The sequence below is a fragment of the Haplochromis burtoni genome, unplaced genomic scaffold, assembly GCF_018398535.1.
Source record: "Haplochromis burtoni strain Fernald_Lab_line unplaced genomic scaffold, NCSU_Asbu1 Contig_475, whole genome shotgun sequence".
NCBI lineage: Eukaryota > Metazoa > Chordata > Actinopteri > Cichliformes > Cichlidae > Haplochromis > Haplochromis burtoni.
In genome coordinates, this window is record NW_024582836.1 from 18,413 (window position 1) to 31,498 (window position 13,086).

The 13,086-nt window shown below is 39.0% G+C and overlaps 2 protein-coding genes across 2 annotated transcripts; one reads left to right on the forward strand and one right to left on the reverse strand.

Moving 5' to 3' along the window:
* Positions 1-559: 559 nt before the first annotated feature.
* Positions 560-8,138, reverse strand: pin1 (peptidylprolyl cis/trans isomerase, NIMA-interacting 1). The gene is made up of 5 exons (XM_005946127.2): positions 7,978-8,138; positions 4,378-4,460; positions 3,507-3,615; positions 3,321-3,431; positions 560-1,341 (listed from the first exon to the last, which is right to left on the reverse strand). Exons 1-5 carry the CDS (start codon positions 8,033-8,035, stop codon positions 1,232-1,234), a joined length of 471 nt encoding a protein of 156 aa, XP_005946189.1. The 5' UTR covers positions 8,036-8,138; the 3' UTR covers positions 560-1,231.
* An 89-nt stretch (positions 8,139-8,227) lies between these two features.
* ubl5 (ubiquitin like 5) lies at positions 8,228-11,392 on the forward strand. The gene is made up of 5 exons (XM_005946128.2): positions 8,228-8,347; positions 8,647-8,710; positions 10,663-10,746; positions 10,832-10,869; positions 11,120-11,392. The coding sequence occupies exons 2-5, from the start codon at positions 8,655-8,657 to the stop codon at positions 11,161-11,163; spliced, it is 222 nt and encodes a 73-aa protein (XP_005946190.1). The 5' UTR covers positions 8,228-8,347; positions 8,647-8,654; the 3' UTR covers positions 11,164-11,392.
* The last annotated feature ends 1,694 nt before the right edge of the window (positions 11,393-13,086 follow it).

Below are 13,086 nucleotides of genomic sequence, written 5' to 3' on the forward strand. Positions count from 1 at the left end.
GACTTGGGCACTGAACGAGGTCAAACATATGTGTGGTGTTAACCACTACACCAATCAATGGTTGACACCAAACAGTTTTTCATTTCTATAAATCAACTTGAAAACAAACCTAACATCCCAGAAATTAATGTCTATTACTGTGCTTTATGACAGCCTAAATATGAGTATTTGACAGCAGCTTTTACAGATTTTAATTACATGAGTTTTATGCGGTTTGTTTTTTCCATTTGTTCTTTAATATTTTTCATATGGAACCTTTTTTCCCCTATAGATGTCCTTTGTTGGGATGAGAAGCAAGAAGTAGTTTTCCTTTAATGCGCTGCATTGCTCACATGTTTGAAAGGTCTTTATTTTTATAGGCTATGAAAAAGAAAAGCCTCGCATACAAAAACTAAGGATCTATACACACCTGTTTTGAAGACCCAACACATAACACCAGATCAGAGGTTTAAAACCGATATACAATCTACACTTTAGTCACTTCCTGTCTCTTCCTAAAGAGTTTCTAAACTGGAAACGCTTGAAGGTGGCTAAATCATGGAAATAACAAAAACCAGACTTACAAAAGGAGATTTTATTTTTGCCTCAATGACACAACAGTGTTAACAGTTCATCTGAACATTGATGGTTTTAAAAGCTGTGGAGATTATTGTTAAAACCTGCAAGCTTTCAGCGGTGCCATCAAGGCATATCCAAAGGCCAGAAATCATGCGTTTTCAGAGTGGATTGTGTAAAGAAATAATTCCATTTTTTGAATAATGGAAAACACAAAGATTAACTCTAGTAAACTCAGAACAACAGTGCTTTCTCCATCTGCAGGGATGCTGCTAATATTAGAAAGTATTTGAACCTATTTTCCAAAACAGTTAAGGAACTGCTTTGGCACACATACAGTGGAAATGGGAAATCTTATAGGGAAACATACAGTAAGTGGTCCTTTAGAAGTCATGCACATACTAAGTAGACTTTAAATAATCCTCACTCATATGAAAGTTTCCATAGGGCGGTCACTTCAACAGGCACTGTCATCGTTAATAAAAGATCTTAAAGAATAATAGTTTAATGGTGCTTGGAACAAACGGATCCTGCCTCAAATGATGCGATGCAGGCTTTAAGCTTTGTTTACTGGGGTGCTATGTGCCATTAAAATAATCTGCAGGATTGACTGGGTTAGACTTTGTATGTGTGCTTGATGATGGAAGAGGAAAGTACAACGTGTGGAGTCTTCTTGTCAACCAGTGCGTAAGATGATGTGGACTCCAGAGTCAGTAAAAACAGGGCCGCTCATGTCTCCCACTTTGAGAGCAAAGGAGGCGTCTTCAAAAGGCTTCTGCATCTGACCTAAAGCAGAAACACACACTAAGCCATTATCCAAATAAAAACTCATACAACATGATGCACATCAGCACGTGCATCTATAGGTAATCATTCATTTGTATGACTATTTCATATTAATGGCATATTAGCTAATTTACATGATTAATGTAATTAATTACATTAATCAATGTAATTAATTGTCATTTCTTTTATTCAGTTCTACAGAGTTTGTGCAGCTAGATAACAGGCTTGTACAGGCTAAGCCTACACTTGAAGCCACTTAGGTGTTCGATGGTGGGGGTGACGCGGTGCCACTCTTATGAATGAAACTTGAGAAAATCCAATAAATCCAGCTGTGCTTATCTTGCCCATTTAACACCTTTAATGCTTTCAATTGGTTGCATTTGTTGTTCAACAGTTCTTAGTTTCCAGCGTGTCACAAACCGTTTGCTCCTTCCAAACAACAACACCCTCTGATAATTACCTGTGCATACCTTAAGTAAGACACCATAAACATTCAAAAAGTGACCCCTAGTGGCACACATAGGTAACAACACAAAAACAGCTCCTACAAGCCTAACGTAGTTTCAGGTCAAACAAATACTAATAAATGCCAATAATCTTTTTCACTTCGCTGTGGACAAATTTGGGCCAACTCTTCTTTGCAAAATGTTTTAATTCAGCCACATTGGAGGGTTTTCATGAACCAATGGCCAGATCAGCTCAACACAAAGCTACATTCAGAGGTGGACTTGCTGGTGTTTCAGATGATCATAATAAATGAGGTCATCACTTAAAATAACTGGCAGTCACCAGTGCTACCCCTAAAGCCTTAAAGCCTCGTGGCTGATGCTCCTATGGTATAAATTTGAAAATTGAGACTTCCTTCTTTATCGCATTCATAAGATTTTTCAGAAAACTTCACCTCTAATATTGACATTTAGGTAGGGCTGCTCAATTAATCGAATTTTAATCACGATTACGATCTGGGCTTTCAACGATCATTAAAAATGACTGAGCCAATTATTAGCCCCTCCCTCGTGCTTTACTCTCGCGCTGCTCCGTGTGGCAAACCGAGCGCACCTCTCTGCATTTCGAACACGCGTCACAACAATTAAGACCGAGGACCCGAGGGAAGCTCGGAAAGCTAAGCAGAAGTTATTTGGAGAGGAGAGTGACTGCCGCTGGTTGAAAAGAGAGGTAAAAAAACAACAACAAAAAAAACCAAAACATTATGGGTTCGCAGAGTCAGACGTGGATCAAGTAGACATAGTGTGTAAACTCTGCTACAGTGTGGTAGCTGCACCACAGAGCAACACTGCAAAGTTCACTAAACATAGATGTTTACATTTTTCATTTATTTTTTATATTGCAAACATTTGCACTGTTATCAGTATTTGCACACTATTTTATATTATTTCATTATAATACATTGTTATTGTTAAATAAATATCGTCAAATAATCGAGATCTCGATTTCAGTGAAAATAATCGTGATTATCATTTTTGCCATAATCGAGCAGCCCTACATTTAGGTTGAGGTTAATGAAATTTGAACTTGCCCAAGATTCTTAGGAGATACACCTATAGTGTGAACTTTGCTTTGAGTTATCGCATTCACAAACTTGTGCATTCATGCCACCCATGCGTCAGGCGGAGTGATGACAATACCACATCGGCTTTTTACGGCCGAGGGGTAAAAACTGCAACTTCTGTATTTACTCTGGTTATCCTTGTCTCATATTGAAAATCAGAATCAGAATACTTTATTAATCCCGAGGGAAATTAGGGATTGATGTTTGAAACGTGTGACAAATATGGAATTAAACTGTGCTCACAAACTGCTGGTTTAACTTGTCACTACTATCAGTTATTCATGCACTGAATGTTTGATCACTTGATGGAGAGCTATGTGCAGGATTTCGTTTTATTCAGAAAGACAGATGAAGGAGATGCTGAATGAGAGACTGCACTGAACAGAGAATGACATCACGCCGTGCATACCTCTACCAAACAGTCCCAGATCTCCACCATTCTTAGCGGAGCTGCAGTCGCTAAACTGAGATGCCAGGGACTCAAACTTCTCCTGTCCAGACTTGATCTGTTCTATGTACTCTGCACAGAAGACAGAAGATATTAAATGCATTCATCAGACTTCGTAAAATCTCCTCTCCATGCTGCCTTACTTACTCTGAATCAAATCCAAGGCCTCATCTTTAGATCGTGTAATGTTTTGTTCCCTCCAGGAAGATGGACGACGCGACTGATTATGCTTCACCAAGAGATGAGAGCAGCGTACCTGAATTTTAAAAAATATATACATATACAAATATATCAGTATTTGTGTGTTAACACTCCAGATGTTGGAGTATCAGAACCACTTTACAATTTGGATGGCAGAATTTCAACTTTACAGCAAGTCATGCAGCCCTACAACTACATTTGACTAGTTCTTCCTTTGACCTTCCACCAGATGTCATGAACATACAAGAACACCAATCAACATTACATAAGTCGCAAGTGTAAAAGAAAAAACTAAACTGCTTAGTCCTAGAATAATAAAATTAATTACTGTTTCAGTCCACCAGGTGGTGCTGTTGATTGTTTTTTTCCCCTGTCTGCTTCATAACTAAGTATTGTGATAAGATAAGATACATACTGATCAGCAATGACGATAACCATTAGCTAAGTAAAAGCACACAGTTGTCCATCAGTCTTTATTAATAATCATGTGAAATATTAAATACTGTTAATGACTGGATTCCATTTCTCTGCACCGTTCCTCCTATCACTATTTAAATGCATACGTGTCATATTGCAGGCAGCTCCCTGATGTCTTACAGGAACATTTCAAATGTTATCCTGGAGAACGCTATCCCCCGGCCAAAATGATTTTTCACAATAGTTGTCGAATCATAAATAATTTGCAGGCATTACTAGTACCCTAGCTGGAATCTGAACATGCCGTGTAAAATGTGTTTCAGTACCTCTTTAGGGAAAGTAGCACTGACTCATCACGTGCATCAAAAAAAACAAAACAAAACTAAACATTACACACAACCTTATCTGGCTCGCCACGTCCGTCTCCCACTGGACGTTCCCACTGGCTGGCATTAGTGATGTGGTTGAAGTAGTACACTTTGCCTGTTGAAGTAATGACAGAGAACCAGTAAATTCATTAAGCTTTATTAAGATCTTTTTAAACACATGTAAACACAACACGGACTCTGCAGCTACCCATTCACCCAGTACAGGATACTGTGCTACAGCAACTGGCCTCACTTCACACGAAAATGTCTAAGACTTGAGTTTTACACAGGGATGGCCGACGCTGAACCTAACAAGTTATCCTGGAGTACACAGTTAGGCTACGTTCACACTGCAGGTCTTAATGCTCAATTCCGATTTTTTGATTAAATCCAATTTTTGCTTTAAGTTATTTTGTTATTTACATAATAATGTAGATAACCTAATAATGATCCTTATTGCTGTTTTAGAGAGGAGCGGTGCTTCAAAGGATAGCTGCAGATTTCTTTCAGAATCTGCAGATTATACAGTACAAATAAAATGTTCACGTTTCTCCAACGTTGTCGTCCCAACAGTTTCACTGACATCTACACGGGATGGCCAGGAAGCATTCGCGATGTCTTATTGGGCGCTTCTCCGGCGCTGATAATTGTCGTCTGTCTTGTGTCGGTGACGTAAAAGACGGATTTAATGCGACCTGACCGTTCAAACAGCAGTCGCTTTCTAAAACATCGGATATGTATCGGATTCAGTACCACATACGAAAGTGACCCAGATCGGATTTGTGCCGTTCACACTGTCATAGCATGATCGGATATGGGTCGCACAGGGTCAGAAAAATCTGATTTGATGCGCTGTCGCCTGCAGTGTGAACGTAGCCTTAGAGCCATCATTTAAGCTGCTAAATGTCCACCTTTCTTTGACAGCTGATCACTGATGATGTGTGTAAGCCACTGTAGTGAGCTGCTAAAAAAAAAAAAAAAAACAAAAAACAAAAAACAACCAAACTGCTTCCTGCCATGACTGTAAATAAAGGTAATGAGAGAAAAGGATCAGAGATGCTATCAAAAAGCCACAATAACCAAACTGACTAAAAAAAGCTTATTGTGTGAGTTTACAACTATGAGCGAAGCCTTTTATATTAGACATTAAAGGCCATCTGCACAGGAGAAAATAAATATCGCAGGATGTCTTCATAGAAGAACCACCTTTGAATCCTTCACGGCCTTTCAGCAAAAAGGTGTAAAAGAAAAAAAAAAATGCTGCTGAGGCCGTACACTTTTAAAAGAAGCACCTTTCTCTAGTTTAGGATTCGATTGTACTTAACAAACACTGAGTCAACTATACAGTTTCTTCTGTTTTAAAAGTAATTCTTATTTTAAGACTGTTTTCACGGACCACTGATTCATTTATTAGGCCAAATGTGACCTTAAAGCTGCAGTCCAACATCATGAAACCCGACTGTTTTTATCTTTGCAAATAAAGACTTCCAGGTAAACTGCTAAATGGTATACGCTCTGACACACAACCCTGCTACCGCTAATGTTCACTGATCGGCTCTTTTGCAGTGCTAACATTTTCATGTGTGGTTTCATAAGACCAAGATGGTGAAAGCCCAACTGCCACACTGCAAGTTTCAAAGCTGGTGCCCACAAACCACGGGGTGACATTAAAGTGGCTCTGCCCAGCTTTTATACGCTTTGGGTGCTTTCCATGACTCAAGCATGCCTTCTTTCTTCCTCTGGTCAGGCTCCATCTTCATATAAAGCAATTAGCTTGTTGTCCAGTACTAGTTGGCAACTAGTTGCTAGCACTGTCACTAGGAGACAGCTCATCCTAGCCATCTCAGAGAGATGTGAAGGAGGTACGTGTCGATGGAGGAGCTGCTGTTGCTAAATGAGAACTTTGTGGTTTTATCGTCAGTGTAGAGTGAGTCACGGTGCACAGCTGGGCCACCTGTCCAACTCAGAGACTCCCACACAAGCCCTCACTTAAGAACAATTTCAAAGCTTAAAGCAGCTTTCCCTTCACAGTCTGAAAGTCATTCAAATCTCTAACAGGCCAATTAAAAAAATAAAATAAAATAAAAAATAAAATAAAAAATCTCTCGAGCCATCTTTAGATATGCTAAAAAAAAAAAATATTAGTATTTTTTATTTTATATCTTCCAAATATTTACCTTTTATTTATTTACTTGCATTATTGTTACTTCCTTACTTATCGTTATTAGTCTTTGATATAACAGGCTACAAGGTAACAAGACAGGCAGTACTGTAACATATCACTGTACTAATTTCAGCAACTGCATTACATCATTTCACTATTTGCATTGAAAAGGTTCTTCAATTATCTCAGCAATGGGCAGATTGAACGAAAAGAGAGGAAAAAAAAAAAAAATCAAACCAGCAGTTTTCTTCCTGTGCTGCTGTCAGCTGAGTTCAGATTTTTGCAGGGAGGAGGAAAATGGTGGAGCAGTTTACAACATTTGAGAAGTGGTGATGTTGCCATTTCATTGAATGAAAGGATGAGATCACGAAGCACAAACTGCATCCAGAGCAGAAACTGCTGCAGTATACTGTTAACGCAACATCTTTTTACAAACATCTTCACGGTGAAGAACCCAGAGTCGGTGTATCCTGACCCTTAGTCAGCAGCCAGAGCCCAACGGGTAATAAAGGAAGTGATGAGCCATCAGGCTCAGCCTCCATTTCTACCTGTACATGTTTCAACAGTAGAATCAGTGTGTGTCTGAAGGCTCCTTGAGTTGGTTTTCAACTTTGCCACGTGTTATCACTACAAAAAACAAAAAAAACAAAAAAACACTTGCAGCCTCCGTTATGATAGGGGTTTGTGTCACTGTGTGGGATGTAGCCTAAGGCTTATAATGCATCACATCATGCTGTCAGTCATGTTGCGGTGGAGTAGCGCAAAGTATAACGAGTAGTTTAACAAATTACTTTCTCCAAGGAGTAACTAGGTAATGCAAAATTTAACAAAAACAAATTAAATAAAAGTGTTTTAAGACTTTGAGCAACGACCCCAGCAATGTTCACCTCACAGTAACTGTTTTGTTTTTCTTTCTTCTTTTTTTTAAGTAATTAGCTTCCTTGAGGGATGCTAAAACATTTAGGTTAACTGTATATTAAATATTACAGTGTTTCTCCGTGTAACTGTGCTGTATTAGAATTTACTGGTCCTTACAAAACACCACAGCACGAGAGCTATGACGACAAACTGTGTCACGTGAGGAGGGAGGAGAGAGGACGCATAAGTTTAGCATTCTGAAAAGCGTCCTACTGCTGGGACTCGTTCAGTCTGCAGGTGAGGTGCTGGGGCGGGCTGACGTCATGCAGGGCCCTGCCGCAGCCAGGTTGAATGAATCAGCTTTGGCGCGATAATGAAGCTAAGGTGCCTAAAACAAGCTGAGAAAACGCCACAATTAAATAAAGACAATGACAGCAGCGACTAACCCCTCGCTGCTTTTAGACTGCAATGATTAAACACGTCACTCCAACCTCGTTTCAGCACTAATGCACGATGCTGAGGTTGCTAGCTACTGAGCTAAGTTCACTATACACTGCAGTTTAGCTCACTATTTAGGACACTTAGCTTCTTTTGGCTCGTGTTTTATCACCTGAACTGCGGCTCATTCTTTTCTCCCATCCGGGCGGTAGGTTCTCCTCGTCTGCCATGTTGCTTTCTGCAGCAGCGTTTTCAAATTTGATTTCAATCTAGAAGCCGTGTGACGAACCAAGCTGCAGCTAGGCAGATTACGACAGTTGGCCTGACGTTTATGGTAAAAGTTGTTTCCAGTATTAGGTCCGCCTTTGGTGGGGATTTTTGTTCTCTGATAGGTCTAGCGAGATCGCCAATCATCGTAGTCCTCATTTGATTGGTAGGAAGGCGAATTCGCAACTAAACCAGCTTTACGGTAAGCAGGACCGAGAGGATTCCAGAAAATATCAGCGAAGGAAATAATTGTTTTTTCTGCTGCACGTTTCAAGGTAAGGATGACAGCTTCAACGTGCGGTTTTTATACGGTATCATAATGTTTCGGATTTTGAACACATAAAGCTGCCCATGAGTGTATTTAAATATAAGTCCCGTTTGTTACATTAACGTGGTGTTGTGAGCAACAGCTAACGTTAGCTAAACAAAACAACCTGGCTGATTTCAGTAGATTTCTGTGCCTGTGATTTCCAGCGCGTCTTCTATAAAACAAACTCACTATGGTTATCACCTACTTTATCATCTAATACCTTCATTTGTCTAACGTTGTCTCATCTCTTCCTTTTTTCTGCAGACGTAAAGATGATCGAAGTGGTTTGCAACGACCGTCTAGGCAAGAAAGTCCGGGTCAAGTGCAAGTATCCTTTGCTGAAACTCTGAAAATGATGCTGAATATTGTCTCTCAACATACACGTCAAAATAATGTTTTAGGTGCAGACATCTGGGATGTCTTGAGATGAGTTAACATAAGTCAGGATTTTTAACAGTACAGCATTCATCTGCATCTGCTTTCAACGCACCCCTGCTCTTAAAGTATGGACTTACTTTTAAGACGCAAGCAAAGCTCATTTATATTATAGAATGGTGTGGAGCATAGTTTTACAATGAATCTATTAACATATGAGTTTCTAGAGCATGTTATAAGACTAAAATTCAGTGTCACTGTTTATCTTGGCATTTCTTATGACTTATTTCATTCCGTTAATACAGAATCCCACAATTGCAAGTCTGTGGGTGATTATAATAGTCATATTTGAGATTTCAGCTTGTAAGTAGGGCTGCCAAAAACGATTATTTTGGTAGTCGACTAGTCACCGATTATTTATGCGATTAGTCGACTAATCAGATCATCATCCACTGGACGTAAAACTACAGCTTATTGCACCAGCAGCATCTGCTCTTATATAACTATCATTAGCTTACAGCTTTAAGCTTTTAAGGTGCTAACTAAAAATAAAGACAAGATGATAGTTTATTCAATTTTAATGAAATTTGCAGATTGTTTCGGTAAAGTTTAATAAACTCCTTGCTATCTAAAATATAACAGGACACCGAGCATATTCTCCAGCATCTCACACTTCTGATAATCAGCTGTCTGCTTTAGTTTATTCAGCTGTGTAAAAACTATAACTTTAATCTCAGCCAAACCGATTTACTCAGGAACAAATAAAATACTAAAAAAAAAAAAAAAGCCAAACAACAACATTTTTCATTTATCTAAGTGACTCATATATATTTAACCTGAGTCGCGAAAGAGGCGGTGGGTTTGAAAACAATTTGCCGGGAGTCCGGTGTTCTCACGGCGCTAGTGACCTAGCCCCCGGCTAGCTATCGAGCTAGTGGGTAACAGACGTCTCCGACAACGTCGGAGTGCTTTTGAAAATATGTGGTGTCTTGATAAACTGAGCCGATATTTGAGGTTTACACAGCTACATTCTCGCCTGAAAATATGTTAAACGTTTATTTTGTGACCCAGAAAGAATAATAAGAGTAATATTAAAACTAACTAGCTACCGCCATTGTTGGAAACTAAGCTGGGCCGCGCTATGAATTCTGGGACACAGCTGCTTCTTCTTCTTCGGGGTTTAACGGCAGCTGGCATCCTTGTACATGCAGTGCTGCCATCTTCTGTTTCAGTCCGTTACTCTTAAATCTTGCTACTTCTGTGTCTTTTGCGATCTTACAAAGCTTCAAACGACACGTCGACTATTAAATCAGTCGTCGACGATTTTGATAGTCGACGTAATCGTGACTAGTCGACAAATCGTGGCAGCCCTACTTGTAAGTGAACTTTATTTAAAACGTCAGTGTCTTACATTTTGGTCTTTCATGTTCTTTTACCTTTTAATATATGACGCTATTTATGTTTATTATCATCAAATGATGCTTAAAAATGGTGCTTGCCCCCACTTGCCAACTCTTGACAGCAGATATAATACCACTTGAATGAACGCCACTTGACAATCAGCTAAAAGTCTGATGATTTTCAGTAACTTCTAGGTGTCGCAGCTTGAAGGGATCTTGTTTGATCAAGTGTTAGATGTGTTTTGCCTATAATGGGTTCAGGAGCAGTCTGTCACGGGGCTACAGAGAGAGTTGGACCAGTTTAGCTAGAACACTTTAGCCATCCTGCGTGTGTTTTGATTGAGGAAAGCAGAGCATCCAAAGCTGCTGCACCGTCCATCTGCAGATCAAAAGAAACAAAATGATATTAGCAGACAACGCTCAGATTTTTTTAACCACGCATTTGTTAATACTCTGGATGTTTTCCAAGCTGTTACACTGCCCTTCCTTAACTTTGGTGTTTCAGCTCTGAGGATACCATCGGAGATCTGAAGAAGCTCATAGCTGCCCAGACAGGAACACGGCATGATAAGATCGTGTTAAAGAAATGGTGAGCTGCTCAAATGGGATTTGATGTGCTTGATGACAAATAACTCATCTATTTGGACCTAAATGTTGTCCTTTGTTTTCCACAGGTACACCATATTCAAGGACCACGTGTCTCTGGGTGACTGTATCCTTTAAAGGTTTTTTTTCCTGTAGTTATACTTATGTGGTTTTAGTTAGATTACCTTTAATTTAATAATGATAATGACCATGACATTATTACACCCTCACAGAACAACTGCAGTTCTTTTTATTGCACTCACAATGATCCATAACATAAATGTATCCATAAATCGTTTAAATCGGTTAAAAAAATATTTTTTTCTTGATTTAAAGATCAAGATTATTTTTGTTGTACTTAACCAAAAACTCTCCAGATGAAATCCACGATGGGATGAACCTTGAGCTGTACTACCAGTAAGCAAGAGGGGAACTACGAGTCAGATGTACAGATGTAAAGATGTTTCTTGTTACAAACACAAACACACATGCGCCGCTGGAATTGAAGGTCTCACACAACATGATGGAGCGAGAGCAACTCTCACACAGCAACAAGTTTTAATTTTTCCTCTCAAATTACTTTGTGAAAGAGACGTTGAGGTTTTTTTGGTTTTTTTAATATTTTGGAAATAAAACTGATATTTACCTGACTGTGAGAGTGAGTGCTGGTCTTTGTTGTCCATTAATTATTTTCTCATACTGGGTGAGACTGGGAAACATTATGTATCGCTAACTCTTCTCCAAATTACTCTTTGCTTTCCAGCTTGCTGGATGAAGGTAAAGTGTTGGGCAAAAGCATGTAAAAAAACATGGAGTTAGTTGCTTTTGATGTTGGTGGTAGAAAGTAGAAGGGATTAATTGGTGCCAATGGGACTTACAAACTTCTCAGTGGATCTTGGCAATGATATTTGCCTATGGCTGTGCATCCAACACCATTCACGTGGGGATGTATATGAATAATTTCAGTGGAGGCAAATAGAGACCATCAGGTTTTCTAGGGGCCTTCTGCTCCAACTCCTCCACAAACTTTTAATTAGATGTAGCTTTACCTCTGTACATAAGACCAGTATAGCTAATGAGTTTATCGCATATATGCGTTGCAGAAGTTCGATTTACACAAATGCTGTTTTCAACAAAAAAAAAAAGTCCTTTGACTTAAAAAAGTGATACTAACTGATTAATCAGCTTTGGCAGCAGTTCTCAGACTGTGAGCTGGGGTTGGCAACCAGGGGGAATTGGTATGAGCGCTAAAACTCCCTGTACACTATATGTTTAACCTCGATATGTTAAACCATTCTTTACCACATTACTCTGGTACTGGACCACATTTCAGAAGAAATTATAAGACCTTTGTACATCTAACATGTACTTTTATTTTAGAAACCTTTCTGTAGTGTACTGATCAGATAAGACAGCTATAGTACAAAAACCACCTGCTTGTATTCACTGCATCAGCGTGAATTCATAAAAGGTCTATTGTGTAAACTATTTTTGCAGTTCTACATGTCAGGAAGCCCGCGGCATTGATACTTTGACCTTTGTTGCAGCTAAATAAATGCTGCTACTACAAAGAAGTGCCATGGCCTGCAACTCTGTTTTAGATTTTAGATTTAGCATTACAACACAGATGTGGGCACAAAACCAGGCCCATAATCAAACATTTTCCTAGTTTGGTGTGTAAGAACATGTCTGCACTGAACAAAGCCATCCAACATGTTTGAAGTGGAAGCAGCACTTTTGGCAAAGTGAGAGCGAAGTCCTGCTGCCATGGAGACCTAAATCACTTACTTATAGACTCAGTCTTATTGGACATGGATAATATTGTCTGTCCCAACACTTCAGAGCTTTAGCCAACAGTCATTCTAGGTTAACTGACATTTCTGGCAATTGATGTAAACCTTTTACTAAAACTGCATCAAAGAAGGAAAAGAATGAGAGGACAGTCGTGGCACAGCTGTGGAAAGACAAACAACAACTGCTGAATAAGGGAAGACGTCAAATGTGATAATTAGAATCCCTATATACTAGTATCATTTCCAAATTGTTGCCAATACAAGAATTTGAATCATTTTTAAAAATAAAAGGCAAGTTTTACCTTATTTGACGTTGAAGAAGAGATCAAAGTAACGTCCAAAGTAATGTGATAATTAGAATCCCCATTTATCATTCTCCATATGCTGTCAATACAAACAATAGCAGTAAGAAGGTTTACAATAGCTCTTCATAGTATTATTATCACTTTGACCTTCACATGTATCTATTGAAGTTGAGGGAGAGGTCAGACGTGACACAATATTCTAAATCTTTATGCATTACTTTCTAACAATACAGCAAACCAAGCCTA

Excerpts from the sequence above, each read along its gene's own strand:
- pin1 (XM_005946127.2), bottom strand. The coding sequence starts at position 8,035 with ATGGCAGACGAGGAGAACCTACCGCCCGGATGGGAGAAAAGAATGAGC. Across the intron at positions 4,461-7,977 it reads AAGAATGAGCCGCAGTTCAG|GCAAAGTGTACTACTTCAAC; the intron begins GTGATAAAACAC and ends TTACTTCAACAG. Across the intron at positions 1,342-3,320 it reads TCTGGGACTGTTTGGTAGAG|GTCAGATGCAGAAGCCTTTT; the intron begins GTATGCACGGCG and ends TTTCTGCTTTAG.
- ubl5 (XM_005946128.2), top strand. The coding sequence starts at position 8,655 with ATGATCGAAGTGGTTTGCAACGACCGTCTAGGCAAGAAAGTCCGGGTC. Across the intron at positions 10,747-10,831 it reads AAGATCGTGTTAAAGAAATG|GTACACCATATTCAAGGACC; the intron begins GTGAGCTGCTCA and ends TGTTTTCCACAG. Across the intron at positions 10,870-11,119 it reads CCACGTGTCTCTGGGTGACT|ATGAAATCCACGATGGGATG; the intron begins GTATCCTTTAAA and ends AAAACTCTCCAG.